General features: G+C 40.6%; 1 protein-coding gene across 3 annotated transcripts in view; it reads right to left on the bottom strand.

Annotated features, from left to right (window-relative positions):
- Nucleotides 1-14,039, bottom strand: part of PPTC7 (protein phosphatase targeting COQ7) — a 33,960-nt gene extending 19,921 nt beyond the window's left edge. For all 3 annotated transcript variants that reach the window (XR_007455238.1, XM_049619340.1, XM_049619341.1), the window contains exon 1: nt 13,374-14,039. Coding sequence is in view for 2 of the 3 variants with exons in the window: in XM_049619340.1 (XP_049475297.1) it covers nt 13,374-13,596 (223 nt within the window). In the remaining variant the exon portion in view is untranslated. The remainder of the gene's footprint in view (nt 1-13,373) is intronic.
- Nucleotides 14,040-18,442: the final 4,403 nt, after the last annotated feature.

The following is an 18,442-nucleotide window of genomic DNA, read 5'->3' as shown; positions in this document are numbered from 1 at the left end:
CACACACACACACACACACACACACTCACCCCTACTGCCCAGAATACTTCATTATCTAGAGATGGTAATTTCCAGACAACTCTGGGCAGTTGCTTTGCCTTCAAAAAGTAGTGAAAAATGCTAAAAGGATTAGGAAATGATACTGTGAAGGCAAAATAAAATAAAATTAAAATTAAAATGTTCTTCCTCTAACTTTAGCTCTTCTGTTTAAATACCAACACTTAATGTGGAATGTCTGGCTCAGCGTGACTTGGGGAACTTGGTATCTTATAGACTTCGGTATGAATCACTACCTTCTCATCAAACTGAAGAGTTGAAGGTGAAGTCACAGAGAAGGTCACTTCACTCCTTTCTGAGCTGCAACGGTATCTTCCTCAAATGCTAAATGCTGTTAGCAGTGCTTTCCGAACCGAAGGAAGCAACAGGCAAATCATGGGCTCACACTTATTGTGAACTGTGAAGTGTATGGGCAGGGCCCTTAGTGTGTTATAGAATTAAGGGCTTCTATTAAAGCCAAGACTTCTGTTTCTAAATATTAGAAAATGTTATATAACACCTAATGATTTAATGTTTAAATAAGAAAACAACAGCAATTAAAGCCTAGTTAGTTATCTGATGTGTACCTACTTGTACTGGCCCTTTAGGCTAAAAAAGAATTTTTCCTTTTGCTTGTAATTTATAAGATTAGATCTAGAATTCTGGTCTTAAAGGTTAACATAATATTTATGACAATTAAGCTATATATCCTTGACCTAACCCCAAAGAGGATACTTATTTACCTCCCTGCTTTTCTCACCCATCTATAAAAATAAGAGCTGGCCTTTACTAAAATACCACCCTCTGGGAGAGGTCAAGAGTCACATGTAGCCCTGGCACAAACACTCTTTTTTTAAAAAATGAGAACATAATTTCTCCGAATAAGCCTGCCAAGTGGAGAACTGTCCCTTAATTTCTAAACACTAATTAATTTTTTTTCCTACACACTGTTTCACTAAGTAATGATATTTGAGTGGTAGGACCAATAATTGTTTTTTCTTCTTTCCATTTTCCACGATATTCCCATTTTTCAGTAATGAGTATATATGTTACCTTTATGGGAGGGATTACAAAACCTATATAAATCCAGTCAGAACTATATTTTACACTTACATTCAATATTAAAGTTATTCAACACAGTTTACTGAACATTTTCTATATGCATGACATTGTAGTGAAAGGGAGCTAAAGGGATTTACATATAATAAAAGATTTCCTGCCCAGGGAGCTTAAAATCAAGTGGTAGTGACTGTGGCAGGGAAGAAGGGTTTGGAGAGGTTTATGATAAATGGCTCTAACAAAATAAACATGCACCAATAAAAACTAAAGTAAAGATCAGATTACATCTAGCTGAAGGAATCAAGAAAGTATTCATGGAGAAGAGAAGTGCCTGATCTGTGCCTTGAAGGATGAAAACATGAGTCATGGGGGAGGAGGTTGACAAGAGAGGCAATTTGGGCAGTTCCTTAAGATTCTGACTAATATGGATAAAGTGCAGTAATAAAGGTGAGGGTAGAACTCTTAAGAGCTGAGAAACCTGACCTCCAGGTAAATGCCTATTTATTACATTCCAGCCAGGAACCTCTGACCAGCAATCAGCCCAAACAATTCACTGCAGGAGTTCAGGCCTATAAAGGAGGTCTCCTGAAGGAAAGGACTGGCCTGAAACCACCAAAGTCCTTGCGGCCCACTGAACTAGTTAGTTCAACTGAGGCCTTTATTTGCTTTAATGAAGGGGCTTTGCTCAACTATTAGCCTAGGAATAGCTAATGTCAAGGTAGTATTCAGACTCAGCAAAGATCACCTTAGTAAAACAAAGTTTTAAATGATCATTTCTGACTTGAAAAGCAGTGTATATACACTAGGCAAGGGCACAGGCTTTGGAGTCAGATCTGGGTTCAAACTGCAGCTCCAGGACCAGGGTAATGTGTATCCAAGGGTGTCCCTTGGATAGCTCTTTGAGCCTTAGCATCTTCACCTGTAAATGGGTGCTCAGCTCATAGTCGACATGAAGAGAGACTTATGCCTCTCTAAGACCAAATAACAGCATACAGAACAGTCTATATCAAGCAATCTTTGATCAGTGTTTGTAGTTTACAAACACTGTTCTGTGGTCACAACCAAAAGACAATTCCCACTCACAGGTAATATATAAAAGATGAATGGAGTCCATTCAACTTTTCCCATCACACATCCACCACCATTCAGTATCTCATTAAACATTTAACAGGAATTAAGGAACAAACATATACGTCTCTACAAAATATACAAAGAAAAACAGATCAACCTACACTTTGAAGAAATTAGTTTTCCTTTTTCAGAAGTGATTCTGAAATAACCTTAGTGAACAAATATCTCTTCAGTGCCTGCTGTCTGCTAGGTGCCAGGGTTCAGATTTAGATATTCCTTATTTTAAATGGAAAATCTTACATAACAACTGGTGATACATAAATTGGCCTAAACCATTCCTTTCAGTCACTACAATAATCACAGCACCTCTATCACAACTTTCCTGTCTCCTTTCTCTTTATATTGTGACTCCCCTTCAGGGCGGAGTCTCTTTCACATTGCTAACCAACCATCCTTTTCATCTCTGGGTGCTGGCCTAGTAGCTGGCATAACAGTTCTCAATTCTTGCTGCACAATGACATTACCTGTGGAATCCAAGTCCCACCTCCTGAGTCAGTATGCCCAGGATGGACCTGGACATCCTAGCAAAGTATGGCGAACCAACTGCACAGGTGATTCTCATGAGAATCACTACTGGAGCACTCAGAACTTAGTTAAGGCCAGCTGGACTTAAACATTCTATGAGCCAGATGATTCCACCTCTGAAATGCCTGTCCCAACAAGCAATTCCCTGTTTCCCATTCCCAAATTTGATCCTTCTCTTGCATTTCCTTCTCTTGCAGCCCAACCCACCCACACTTGTAGGCTAGAAACCTTAAGGAAGCTTCCAGATGCAAAACCTCAAAATCAACTTCAATTCCTCTTTTCTCTTTCATCCTCTTTGTCCAATTATCACTAAGGACTATTGGTTCTATGTCTGCAATGAGTCTGAAGCCCAACTACTTTCCACTGCCCTAGTTAAAGCCTTTTCTAACACACTATTTCAGTAGCTTCCTAACTGGTCTTTTGCTTCCTGTTCTCCCATTACACTCTCTGTATCATTTTCGTTTCTTTCTTTTTTGCTTTTTACAAGCTTACTATGTCCATGTTATTCTTCTAGTCAAATACCTTCCATGTATATACACTTTTTTACTTGTATATGTAAAAACATTCTCTAGAAGGATACATAAGAAACCGGTAACATTAGTTCCTTCTGGGAGAGGAACTTTGCAGCTAGAAGAACCAAGAGAGACATTTTACTCTGCACCTTTTTAAATTTATAGTATCTTTTGAATTTTGTACCATTTGAATGTGGTACCTCTTCAAAAATGACGAAACCAAACTCAAAACAAAAGTGAAAACATTTTCTATAGCCTCCTAACAACAACAAAAATGAAACACCCAATTACTTAACACAGCAATTGTGACCTTCCACAGTTTGGTCTCAACCTATTTTCTAACAATTCTCAACCACCCTCCCAAACCCACCCAGCTGGCCCAAATTACTCTTTAGCCACAAAACAGCTGTAGTTCAGAGAATCTCCAGTGTCTCTGCTGATCCCTCAATCTGGAGAGCTTCACCATTTTTCTCATTTGCCTCCATTTACTGAAAACCCATCTCTCGAGGCCTGACTCCAGGCTTCCATAACACCTGATGTGTATTCTTTATCCTGTTCCTGTGGCCTTCCCTGCCCCACTATGAAACTTCCAGGCTGAAGTCTGTTTTGTTCTTGGTCTTCTCCACCAAGGAAGCAACCTGTAAACAATGAATTCAGGTGACTGTACTGAAAAGTTACAATACCAACACTCTGGTATACAAACTTTCATCTGAGAACTCCAAAAAGAGAACGTACCCAATATTTTATCGTAGAGTTGCACAAGGTGTTGTGCTAGCTACAGGATGCTCCCGTCACAGACCATTATAAGAAAGTTTGATGGAAAGAATCCTAAAAGGGAGTCAGGAGAGAACACCACTCCCAGCTTTCTTTGCCACTAACCTGCTGTAGGAAACTGGCCAAATCACTTGTCTAAGCTTTACTTTTCTTATGTGTGAAATAAGCGACAGGAAGGACAAATTCTCTCGAGTTCATTTAAGAACTAAGATTCTGGGATTCTAAATCACACTGCAAGAAAAGGGAACCTGATTTAGAAACTATAAAATAAAGGTTAACATACAGCTATGATTTCTTTTTCACATACATTACATTTATTGCATGAGCTAGTTTTGAAGCAAAGGCTCCATTTTAACCTTCCCAAATTTTCCTTTCTTCTTTATTACACCATCACATGTATGTTTTCAGAGACATTGCAATAATGATTCAGAGGGTAAGAATACTGCCCCATGTCCTTTTACTTTAGTTTTAACCACTTAAAAATGTTGGAAATGTTTCTTCTTTAAGTGTTACTACCTGACAAAAGTCTAATTAAGCCTAACAAAATGTCAGGCCAACCATTTTTCAATTTGAAACTCTGATAAAAGAAGAAAAAAAAAAAGAATAAAAGAGGGTTATCGATTAGTATTAATTTACTTCACTGAATTCATCTGATCTGTAAAGAAATTTATATGTATACATGGAATGTATTCACAAAACACACTTTGTTATCCAAAGACCACTAACTGTTGAGCGACTTTAGCATACATGAACAAGAAAAGCAATAAGATCAAAGTTGATGCTCAAGAACTAAGTGAATTTTTAAAAACAATGTATGCATAAGACATCTTTGTTTAGAGTTCCTCATTTCATAGAAACATTAATGACCATATTACCAATTAGTGGTTGACTTAAAGACCAGGAACAGTTTTCTAGCTCTTATGCAAATAGCTCACCTCTATTTTCTTATCCTAAACTGCTATCCAAACATTGATGTGAAAACAGAAGCACTTTTTGTTTGCTTCATTCAGCACAGCTAATCTTTTTCATAGACATCAAATGACAGCATGGACAAATTCTGATAAATCAAAAAACTTGCTGGGTAGCATCCTTGAAAGATCAAAATGTACAGTCATAGTGGCACACAGACTCGCAAAAAGAAATTCCTTTTCTTTTCAAAATAGTCTGTTAATGAGTAAAAGAAAAATCGGTACAAAAATGTGTTAGAATTGGCCTGAGTCAAAATAGTACTGGGTCTTTCAACAGAAAGCATTCTTTGTAGTAAGTCACTTTTGTAGTCTCTGGCAAAGTTTTTGCAGTCATTTTGTAGCCTGTGGGATTCATACCAACAATTCAATCAATTCTAGAACTATTCACCAAACTTATTCACCACAAAACAACTGTTTAAGAACCTGGTAAATTTATAAATTGTTAATTAAATGTGACAGACTCAAGATCAATAATAAGCTTACTAATGAGAGCAATTTCATAACAACTGAAAAAGGATAAATTACTATAACCTTTTTGAAGGGACCTATGCTAAAATTCATATCAGAGGCCTTGCAACTGTTTGTAGCCTTTGACACAAGAACTCTTCAAGGAATTTATTCTAAGGAAATATTCAGATGCAGACATTCATTCATTCTAATGTTACTCAAAACAGAAAATTGGCAATTGGGGCATCTGGCTGGCTCAGTCAGTAGAGCATGCGATTCTTGATTTTGGGGTGTGAGTTTGAGCCTCACATTGGGTGTAGAGATTACTTACATAAATAAAACTTAATAAATAAAATCTTTTAAAAAATGAAAGAAAACTGGCAATAATCTAAATAATGAAAAATAGATGACTGGTTAAATGAATTATGGACTATGCACGCAGTAAAATGTGATGCAATTATGTAAGGAAATATGCTCAATTTACATTACAAAAAATAACATTACTGTTAACTCAATTTTATTTAATAATATATATATTGTTGTACATACACAAAAGCTAGAGGAAGCCACACTGACTACAGCTGAATTATGATGTACAGGTGTTTTATACTGTGCTTTTCTGAACATGGGTTACTTTTTAAAGCACAAAACAAAAGCATTTATTTAAAAGCACCAGATAACCAAGCAGGAAACTTAGGCCCAAGTCCCAGCTATGATACCAGCTGTTAACGACCTTATTGAGGAGTCAACTTCACAGATGAGGAAACAGATGCAGATTAAATGGAGATAAGAACAGCTATTCTAGTTAAAAGATTAAATAATGTTAAACACAAAAATGCACTGTAAAATCTAAAGCACTACATATAAAGCACTGATGAATCATATATTGTGTCAAGATACTGAATAAATGCTTAGGAAAAACTGAGTGAAGTGTTTTCACTCTTCAAGGAAAAGCTTTGTACCCCACCCCACAATCCATCCAAAATCCTGTTTGGGATCTTATTCAAAAGAACTGAACATCTTTTCTTCTTCAAAATTTTAAACTAAATTGTAAGATCTGTGCCACTTGCCAACTCAAGTTTAAATGATTAAGTATGTTATCAGCCTAATGCCCTCTGCAATGAGTCAGCTTTTGCAAAAAGTCTTGATTTATGATGCAATTCTGTCAATTGTGTGTATTGTTTAATAATAGGAAACAAATGACTTAGCTCTCAAGGAAATAGAAAAATACCAGATTTTTAAAATATTTGACAACTCCCAAACAAAATAGATCACTAAATTTTATTACTAATGACAAAAATTAGGATCCAGGGCATCACTTCTTAAAATGAGATCAAAAGTTAACACTAATTTTGAAAGGCAAACTCACAACGCACACTGTTTTTCAGCTAACTAGAACTTCTGGTTTGAAAAGTCTAATTTCTTTTTTTTCAAATTAAAAAAAATGTTTATTTACTTATTTTTGAGAGAGCACGAGCAGGGGAGGGGCAGAGAGAGAGAGACAGAGAGAGACAGAGAGACACTGAGAGACTGAGAATCCTAAGCAGACTCTGCACTGTCAGGGCAGAGCCCAAGGTGGGGCTAGAACCCACAGAGTGTGAGATCCTGACCTGAGCCGAAGTCAGATGCTTAACCAACTGAGCCACCCAGGTGCCCCTAAAAAGTCAAATTTCTTTAGAAAGAAAATACTGTTAACTTACTTTCCTAAAGCATTTTCCTGAAAATTCTGAACCTAAAGCCCCAAGTAAGGCCTCTCTAAAAGGCACGGGACTTACATAAAATGCATTTGACATTCAGCCTGAACTTGACATCAGCATTTACTCAAAGGACATGGTTGTAGGTCAAATACTGTGGCCTGGATATAATGCTTCGTGAGTCACACATGAGTACAAACTCCATTTGGATACTGTTGCTACTATTCAGGTTAGGTATTGCCCAGTTTCATAAAGCAGTGCTAAAGTTCAGGGAACAGCCTCCTTAGATCCAGCCCCTTCTCCTCCACCCTCCGAAAAAACCCCACCACAACCAGCTAACTAACATATGCATCTTACCTTCTGCTACAATTTAAAACCTTTTAAAAAAAATGTATTTTCTAAAAAGTATAAACAGTCATGCTTTCAAAATTCAGTTACTTGCTCTATAAAAAAGATTCATCTAGAATCCTTTAAAAAGATTAACACATTGAGAGAGAAGCTGAGAGTTAGGAAAATTTAAAACTAAGCTTGAGAAATCTCTAGATTAAAGACTGAACAAAGGAAAAGTAGTTCTGACAGTAAAACAAATGAGGACATGACTTTAAAAATAATGTGCCTTATAAGAATCTTAAGAAAAGTACAATATATCTGTATAACAAAATGAGAAAAATATCAGGGAGAAAGGGTTTAAAAAACAAACAGCAAAATTCCTCTACCCAGCAACCCTGTAATCTTATTTATTACACAATGAAAGAACACTCAGAAAAATCAGACAGCAACTAGTCAAATGCATGGCCTTTTTTTTCTTTCTTTCCTTTTTTGGCCAGTGACTTCTTAAGCCCTGTTGCTTCTATGGGTCCTAGAAGGCTCTTTTACTAAACCCACAACTCTCATATTTCCTTAATATTCCACAATTTTCTCTTGAAAGTACATAGATTATGAAATCAGGCATATTTAAAGTACTGATTAATCTTAGAACTTAAATTTGATTTTTACCTTTTAAAAAAAATTTCCCTTGGATAATTATAAGTATGTAAAAATAATTATATAAAAAACAACTATATTCCTCATAAAGTTATAGTTATAATAAGACCCAATAATTCCATTTCTAGATATATACCCAAGAGAATGAAAAATATACGTTCATACAAAAGCCTGTACATGAATGTGTCACAACAGCACTATTCACAACAGCTAAAAAGTAGAAACAACCCAATGTCCATTAATAGATGAATGGATAAACAAATGCGGGGTCCTTCCATATAACAGAATATTATTCAGCCATTAAAAGGAATGAAGCACTGATACAAACTATAATGTGAGCAGATTTTGAAAATATACTAAGTGAAAAAAGCTAGATACAAAAGGCCACATTTTGTATGATTCCATTTATATGAGATGTCCAGAATAGGCAAATCTATTGTCAGAATCTACTTTCTGTTGCCAGGGGTTGAGGGAGGGGAGACGGGGAGTGACTGCTAATGCACAGGGGTTTTTTTTTGTGTGGGGATGAACATGTTCTGGAACTAGTCAGTGGTGGCAGCTGAACAATCTTGTGAATGTACTAAATACTAAATTTAGTACTAAATGTACTAATTTTTTTTAAGTTTTATTTATTTATTTATTTATTTATTTATTTTTATTTATTTATTTTTGAGAGACAGAGACAGCATGTGCAGGGGAGGGGCAGAGAGAGAGAGAGGGAGAGAGAGAATCCCAAGCAGGCTCCGAGCTGCCAGCACAGAGCCTGATGTGGGGCTCGACCCCAAAAAACCATGAGATCATAACCTGAGCCAAAACCAAGAGTGGGATACTTAACTGACTGAGCCACCCAGGTAACCCCCAAATTTTTTAATTATAAAAGGCAAATGTTATGGCAGATGAATTCTATACCTCAATTTTTAAAAATTCAACCAAGGTCATGTCTGCTGTCAAGATGTAGATCAGGCTAAAATTTGGCTTTCAGAAAATTATGACTATATAGTAATAACACTAGTTTCCTGATACAGCGTAAATTTTAGCTGAGGCAAGTTTCAAAGAGGTCTTCTTCAAAGGCTTAAATTAGCATACATACACACTCTCCCAGGGTGACTACTTTGCTATTAAAAGGATAACTCACTTTTGGGTACAGAAGTTCAACCAAATACATTAAAATTATCATGACTGTTGGAAAACATAAAATTCTACCTAGTGTATTCACTTCCTAAATACACTTTTAATGTTTATATTGTTCACATAATCCTTACACCTTAAAGACAACTACTTTTAAGACTGCCATTACTTACAAAAACACTTCAGAAATCCTGGCCACGATCAAAATCATACCTAAAGGCTAGAATATGACATTTTTTTCATTTCTCTTTAAGGTTTCAAGTTAAGTCTAGCTTAAATAAATATCCTGCAGTTTTTTAAGAATTACATTACAAATACTCAATTTTCAGAGGTCAGATTTTAGATGGCAGAGACCATGCTGCCATTTGTAAAGAAGTGGTTTCAGTTAACTGTGCTTTAGTATGCAGAGGAGTTTTTGTTGCATTTTAATTATGAGTCATAGTGTGAATGCAGAAGTTGTAAATACACACACACACACCCTTAAGCAGAAAAGCATTAAAAGGACAAACGGTACCTAAAGACAGACTGGTTTTGAATTCACCTATCTTTTCAAGAAAATCTAACTAGTGATGCAACGGAAAGAGGACAGGAATGGGGAGTCTGGGTGCTAGTCCTAGTGCTGCTATTAACTAGTGGAGTAACCTAAGCAAAATCATTTGACCCTCTGTAGGCGTCCATCTTCTCACTGGTCTCCAAGGTTTCTAAGTCTTACAACTCTCAACAGTCTTGGATTCTATTGTTAAGCAGCTTAGGGCTGTGGGAGGCCTAGCAGTTACACACTAGGCAGCTCTCATATTTTTGGGTACTTAGGCATCCATGCCACATAGAGTAATGAAAGAACTCAGGATTAGCCACAAGGAAGAAGAAAAAAGAAAAGTGCACGTATAGCCCCTGCTGGTACTGGTTTCCTCCTGTTGGACCTAATAAAGAGAAAGCACCTTTGCCAATTTTCCAAGGGATAGGAGTGGTTCCTATGTCTCACCACACCCACCATAGTCGGTTTTTCCTAAACGAAATCCAGTGGGGACTCTACAAAATGTTGTAATGCACCAGGTACTTTTAGTCACTGCATGACTAATAGAACAGATCAATTCTAAATTAAAGAAAAACAACAGTTTTCTCTTTCTAATACAAAAAGAAACAAACAGCTTTTATTCCAAACAGTCAAGGAGTTAGTTCTAAATGACCACAGTGAGGTGCACATATACTTAGCAACAAATGGTGTCAACCCAAAGAAAATGAATTAGCTGTAGAACTAGAAGGTTTGAAGCACTGAGGTTCAACATAACATCATTCAACGGTCTTTTAACACATTTCAGTTTAGAACTCCAACTTCTAGAGAAAAAGCACTACTAAAGATGTGCTGAGATGCTTGGCCTCTCTCACAGCCAGAGATAACCAGAGCTGCCTGTGAGGGGATGGTGTCAATAAAATAGAAGTAACCATCACACAAAGTGGAAGCCAAAGAAAGGAGGCCAACTCAGTTGTTTCCGGTGGCTCCCAAGATGGCTCTCTGGAAGAGCTCCTCCAAAACAGGACAGTCCAAGAGAACCTGTCTTCCCTGATTTGTACGCCAAACACACACACACTCAGTCTCTCTCTCTCTTAAAATGGCTCTTTGTCAAAAATGGCCAAAGACCACCCCTAGGTGACATAAGCAACACGTGTTTGGTTATGCCTGGCAGCCTCCCTTTTGGAAGGGGTACAGAGCTGCAGTTCCTAATCTGGTCCCCGTGCATGCACCTCTAGGTCGTACACAGATGGACTTCATGGGGTTAGTGAAGTCCTTGAATGCCTGTACAAAATTTTGCCTCCATGCACATTTTTCTGGAGAGAGAGCCCTTGGGCACTCAAAAATCCTGAGACTGTGAAACAAGGATAGTTAAGAACCACTGCTTTAGCACCAAACATAAAACAGAAGAAATATACTGAAGGTACCCATGTGAGTAAGATAGGAAGTAATGCCCGTTACTTCAGATGCAAAATAGCAAAGGGTGCCGTCTTTTCAAAACAAAAAGAAAATATGATCTGATGGTCAGAAGTCCCTAAGGGTCACGTAGTCCACTCTCTAGTGGTAGTCCATCCTCTAGTTTAGATGAGGAAAATGAGTCGAGAGGCTCTTGCCCAAAATCACAGATCACAGAGCCAGCCTGGCAAGGCTCAGCACCAAATTAGGCAGGGTTTCTGCCAAGATGATAGGTTTATCTTTCAAAATGGGTTTGACCAAAATTCCTCCATCCTTAGAAATACCCCCACTTCATTAAGAAAGTAGCCTTCAAAAAAAAAATTTTTTTTTTAATGTTTGTTTATTTTTGACACACACACACACACACACACACACACACACACACACAGAGACAGGGCATGAGTGGGGGAGGGGCAGGGAGAGAGGGAGACACAGAATCCGAAACAGGCTCCAGGCTCTGAGCTGGCAGCACAGAGCCCGACGTGGGGCTTTAACTCACAGACCCACGAGATCATGACCTGAGCCAAAGTCAGACACTCGACTGACTGAGACACCCAGGTGCCCCTTTCAAAAATTTTAAATCAAGCTTAAGTACAGGGATTTGGCTCATTAAAATGTCCCCAAATCATCAAATTGCAAATATTTCACAAAAGCCACTACATAGATTTACAAGGGGGAACCTTAGTGGCTCATTGTCACCTATCCTGTTGCACTATGAGTGCAATTTGAAAAAGCAGCACAGGTCACAAGCTCACTAAATGAAGCTTCTAAATGTAATGGAAAAAGACAGCTCCTGACAGCCCTTTAAAAAAAATACACGGAATCAGGGTCAAGCCGACTTCAATATCTACAAGCTCCTTCACCTAAGGAACCCTCTCCCACCCTCTTACAGTTAACATCAAGAGTGTTGCCTAAACACTAAATGATTTTTTCTACCCAGGTAATGGGGTCATTCATAAATTAAAATGAGAACAACCTTTCTATACCATGTTCACAAACACTGCATGCAGTAGAAACAAAGATAATGAGCAGTTATTCTGAGATCAAATTAGAAAATAATTATTGTCATAAAAAGTTACAGGACCATTTGTTCCAACGCCAAACTCTGCCCCAGCATATGAAATTTAAAGTAATCAAAAACTCAATCTCACCTGGGAAGTGAAACCAAAGTGACATTTGAACCCAATTCAATGACAGCATGTCCTTCAATTTCAAAGGAAGTGCTTTTACTCATTAAAGGAGATTCAATGGCATACGACTCTATAGCATACACATTGTCTCCAAAGACGTACGTTATGACAAACTTTGTGATTGCTTGTGAATTATATCTAGCCCTTTCTGTAAGTTCTCACGCTAGTCTCCCGTCCCCAAAGGTGTAACTGGAACAGGCCCTTCGGAAGCACCTGTGGCCTGAAAAGGCTTGAACCAATTTCTCAAAGCTTTCTTGGCTGCAGTTTGAAGAAGGTTCGACCATTCTATTTTGGGTCAAGGAGATTCTCTTCCACCCCAAGTGACCTCAAGCGGGCAAGATCAGTTTGGGAGAAGGTACTGCGAGTGTTTTTTCACCAGGCCAGCGCCACCGCCACCGCCTGCGAGACTCCGAAAAGGATGGAGATCTGGTCACCATCGAGGCGGTCAAAGAATGCGGCCGGGCTGTCTGGGGCTCGCGACAGTCCGCTCTGGATCCCGCAGCCCGGGGACAGGCTGCGGCGTCAGGAGTACGCGAAGAATCAGAGATCTCCGGGCCACGCAGAGGGAGGAGGCAGGGAGGGAACAAGAGCGAGGTTAGGAGTCTGCAGGTGTCTCCGGGGGAAGGGACGAGGTCGTCGGGACTAGCAGAGCCAAGTGACTAACAGTGCTGTTCTGGACTCGGACAAACTGGTCACATCTCAAGGGTGACCTTGAGCCCAGAGCTCGACCGCTCTGCGGCTCAGTTTCCTCATCTCTAAAATGGGGGTTGTTCCAACGGAAAACGCACCTTGGAGCGCTTGGCATCGCGCCTGGCACATAGTAAGCGCTCCCTCCCTGCAGCTACTACTGGCTCTCGGGCTCCTCTCACCGCCCGGAGAACTGGGGAAAGCCCGGAGCAGGGAAGTCCCCAGGAGGCGGATCCGGGGCTGAGACGGGGGGACCCGAGCCGGGGACTCACCGAGCACGTCTGCCGAGCGGTGCCGGGCCACGAAGCACGCGTCGTCCCCGTAGCACGCGCCCTTCTTGAGAAGGCCCTTACGGAAGTCTTTGCCGAAGCCGCAGCCGGCCGTCACCAGCCCGTAGTCACCGCCGCCGCCGCCACCGGCCCTGGGGTCGGTCTGCGAGAGGCCGCCGAGGACGGCGCGGGCCACCAGCCGCCCGTACGAGAGGACCGAGAACATCGCCGCCGCCGCCCCCCCGAGGAGGCGGGGGGCCCGGGGAGCAGGAGGACGCGGAGGCCCGGAGCCGGCTCTCTCTTCAGCCGCAGCAGCGCCGCTGCCGGAGCGCTCCTCAGGGCGGCGCACAGCCGCCGGCGCCGCCCCTGCCCGACGCGCGGGGCCTCGCACACGCTGCGCCGCGCGCACCGGAGCCAGAGCGAGGTCAGAGCCGGCGGCTCCTCCGCCTCAGCCCGACTGGGGTCCAGGCTGCAGCCACCGCTGCCGCCGCCATCTTCCGCTCCACTAGCGTGTTCCGGGCCGCGCCGGCAGCGCCGCCCCCCCCGTGGCCACGCCTATAGCCCCGCCTACGGCTCGCGGCTCGGGCCCAAGCCACGCCCTCTCGGGCCCCGTGCCTCAGGCTGCCTTTGAGGTCGAGCGTGCGCAGAGGGAGTGGACACAATGTCTCCTGGGAGTTGTAGTCTCTGTTTACTTCACTGCCTACCATCCAGGACGTTTGAGGATTCCCCAGACGCGGGACCTAAATTCATTTACTGAGAATTACAGATGGGCTGTTTGAAAGTTTCCTCCCTGTTTTAACCACGTATTTTAAAGGTTATTGTTTTAAATAACGCCACCATCCCTTAAAAGAAAAATCCAAAAGAAACTAGAGTCAGGTCACATAATACTACTCTAGTGACATCTCCAGAATTTATATATTGGAAGGGTTAAGAGGCAGAAATCTGGAAATAAAAGCCATTTTGCATATTATTTAGGAAAATTCGGGGAGATGTTACTGTCCTTATTAGACTAGGGGTTGAATGAGAAGATAGTGATGTCGATACAAAAATGGTCACTGTAGATATGGCTATATAGAAGTGTTTCAGACTTTGCAAATGGTTCTGCCAATTTGGTAATAAAAAAATTCCAAGCCCCAAACTTCTTTGCCCCAAATCTTAATTATCTTGAGGGTCCACCTGTATGAGCAGGTCTTCTGACCTCTAGCTTGAGTTGCCCAGAAGAGGTGCAGTGCCAAAGACTTGCAAAGATGAGGTCTCTCCTCTCTCCTTCTATGGCTGCTACCTCTTCTCTTCAGAAGGACAGCCCTTGGCAAGAAAGGCAGTTCTTTTACTTTTTCTATCAAGCTCTCAGCCCACCCCTAATAAAAACAGCACAGTAGCCTTCTCCAAAGTTTGACTATTAACACACTTCTTCTGAAATTATTTAGGTTAAATAACTAAATTTAACGGCGAGTTTGTAATCTAATGGAAAGGTTAGCTCACCCAATATGTGCAATATGTTTGTATGTGTGTATGCACGTACAGATTACATACCATGCCAGATTACATACCATGCCATACATAATCTAGCCCTGGGTACCTCTCCATCCCATTTGGTGCCATGTCCCCTTCACTAGCTGGGCTCTAGCCATGCTCACAGCTGCTTCAGGACCTTTGCTCTTGCCCTTCCTTCTACTCACTAGAATGTAATTTTATTATCTCAGGGTCCTATGTTCTTTGTTGCTGTATACCCAGAATGTATGCGCACACAGTGGATACTTCAGTAAATGAATGAAAGAATGAATGAATAGTTCTATTTGCTAAAATTTCAAGGGCAAGAATCATTTGCCATTGTATTATTAGAATCCAATGTAAAGCCTGGCACATGGTAGGGAGTTTGTAATTGCATGTTGAATAAAAGAGGAAATAATTGAATAGAAACCATAAATAATATAAAAAATAACATTGAATACAAGAATGATTGAAGGGTGGTTACAAAGGAAAATTGAGATTTGAGGCAAGTGATCCAATTTGGAATAATTTTTAATTTTATTAAAACATAAATATCACTCAGATGCGTTGGTCTTCTTCCGATTCACTTTTGACAGAACTGCAGTTACTCTGGGGACTCCCATTTCATTCTTTAAGTGATTCTTTTTTATATATCTTTATATATATCTATCTTTATATATATATATATAAAAGATATACATATATCTTTTATATATCTTTAAGTGATTCTTAATATATCTAAAGTCCTGCCAAACATTCACTCAAAGCACATTGTTGCATTATCCTAATTACTGTCATCATTAAACACTTCTGTGTTTCGGTGTGCCGAGTACTCTATATGTTTCTGTCCTTAAGGGTTTTCATAAAAATTGGACTGAATAAATCACTTCACATAGCAAGGGCATTTTGTCAACTATGCAGACTAAATAAAAGTTCATTTACTGGATAAAAGATATGGCGATTCCAAGAACGCAGTCCCGCCTTACTATTCTTTATGGCCCACAAGAATTGGAGCACGTCCAGAAGAGGGGGTAGAGTCTTGTGGATCCTCTGCTTGGCATTTATGTCTATGCCAGCTGTGCTAAAGGTTGTTCTTTCAACCACACACACCACTACCAAATCCCAGCCGGGCTGTCAGGTAATTCTACCCCAAGGACAAACTTTTTAAAATAGCACGTCAACCCCTATTCCTTGCCTCGTCAAACTCCTTCAGACTGTCCTACCTTTCATTTTCAGAGCATATATTATCTAATTTCCGTGTCACTCACAAGAACCGGTTGGATGAGATGAGTGCCTCCGAAGCTGGTAACCTCTGCTCTGATGGGGCTGCTGTGTTCAGTTAAATGATATGGGTGCCTTGAGTTTCCTGCAAATGAGTTTCCTGCAAGTGAGTTGCTCACTGGAGCACAATGTGAACAGAATCCTTTCTCAAAACTCCTTTGCAGTTTTTAGAAAGGAGAGGAGACAAGGCCTCAGGTTCCCTTGAATCATTTATTCCAGAGATAGATCTGAAAAGTTTCACCATCATGGGGAAGCCAGAAGAAGATACTTTAAATTTTTTTAAATGTTTGTTTATTTTTGAGAGAGAGAGAGAGAGAGCGCGCAAGTGGGGAAGGAGCAGAGAGAGAGGGAGACACAGAATCTGAAACAGGTTCCAGGCTCTGAGCTATCAGAACAGAGCCCAGTGCGGGGCTCAAACTCACAGACCCCAAGATCATGACCTGAGCCAAAGTCAGATGCTTGACCGACTAAGCCACTCAGGCACCCCCAGAAGAGGATACTTTAAAAAAACACCTTCCTCTGCCCTCCCCCAGAAGTACTATTCACTTTTGACATTTTGATAGATTTAAAAATCCCTAAGAGTTTTCTTCCTTAACAGAATTACATTCCTAGCACTTCAAAGATTCCTGGGAGGTCAGTTGTCACTCTCAAAGGCGAACAAGTGGTGAAAATACCATCTGTGTTCCCAGGGCACCTACTATGGCATTAGGAAAGAGGTTTGCACTGGAGTTACCCTCAGCTCCTAAAAAAAGAAAAAAAATTCTTTAATAAGATTTTCTGCCAAAGTCATACACTGATCTCTCCTAACTTCTTTTTGCTAACCTATTCAAAAGGAGCATTAATTAGTTTGTGGCAATGTTTCTCAACTTTGCCACTATTGACATTTAAGGCCAGATAATTTTTTTGGTGTGTGTGTTAGGGGGGGAGGGGGGCGGTGCGTAGGGGACTACCCTGTGCATTGGAAGCTGCTTAGCAGCAACCCTGACCTCTATCTACTAGATGTCAGTAGCACACCTCACCTCCTAGTTAGGGGAACCAAAAAGCTCTCCAGATATTGCTAAATGTCCCCTGGGGAACAAAACTGTCCCCAGTTTAGAACCACTGGGTTATACCAATGCCATGCAAGTTAGCAAATATTTGATGAGCACTTGTTACATTTGAAGTTGTGGGAAAGGGATTTTAAAAAGTTAGTGCCTTCATGGCAATCACAGTGGAGTAGGAGGATTAAAGTTAAGTAAATATATAGAAAAAATAAGCATCATCGGTTGAAATAAAAAAAGGACCATGGGGAGGAAAAACGGGACCCTTTGTGGGGGGAGGGAGAACACTCAGGGCACTTTGTGAAGAGGTGACATTTGTGAGAGGTGTGAATGCACAGAGAAAGGTCTGAGGAGGGGCAGGAAATGAAACAAAAGGGGCGCCTGGGTGGCTCAGCTGGATGAGCACCCGACTTCGCTCAGATCATGATCTCACAGTTTGTGGGTTCAAGCCCTGCATCAGGCTCTGTGCTGACAGCTTGGAGCCTGGAGCCTGCTTTGGATTCTGTGTCCCCCTCTCTCTCTGCCCCTCCCCGTCCCACTCCTCTGCTGGCGCTCTCTCTCTTAAAAATAAACAAAAGGAAGGAAGGAAGGAAGGAAGGAAGGAAGGAAGGAAGAAAGGAAAGAAAGAAAGAAAGAAAGAAAGAAAGAAAGAAAGAAAGAAAAAGAAAAAAAGGAAGAAAGAAAACAAAAGCAGAGTATGGAGAAGGACAAGTAATCCAGTGCAGCTCAACTTTAGGGTTTGAGTGAAGAAAAATGAGAAATGGGGCTAGGAAAGTAGTTTAGTAACCATTCAGCCATTAAAGGAGAGAAGCACTAATACATACCTCAACATGGATGACCCTTGAAAACATGATGAAACCAGTCCCCAAAGACCACATGTTGTAGGATTCTATTTATATGAAATATCCAGAGTAAGCAAACCCATAGAGACAGAAAGCAGATTAGTGGTTGCCATAGGCTAGGGTGTGGGAGAAATGTGAAGTGACTATTAATGGTCGTGGGGTTTCTTGTTGGGGTAATGAAAATGTTCTGGAATTAGATAGTGGTGATGGTTGTACAACCTTATGAATATACTAAAAAGCATTGAACCGTACACTTCAAACGGGGAATGTTATAGTATGTGAGTTACATCTCAATTTAAAAAATAGTTTAGGACCTGGGGAGCCTGGGTAGCTCAGTTGGTTAGGCATCTGACTCTTGGTTTCAGCTTAGGTCATGATCTTGCAGTTCATGAGTTCGAGCCCCACATAGGGGCTGCAC

This window comes from Panthera uncia (assembly GCF_023721935.1).
Source record: "Panthera uncia isolate 11264 chromosome D3 unlocalized genomic scaffold, Puncia_PCG_1.0 HiC_scaffold_8, whole genome shotgun sequence".
Lineage (NCBI taxonomy): Eukaryota > Metazoa > Chordata > Mammalia > Carnivora > Felidae > Panthera > Panthera uncia.
The sequence above is the reverse complement of the archived record's forward strand: the minus strand, read 5'-3'. Positions and strand labels throughout refer to the sequence as shown.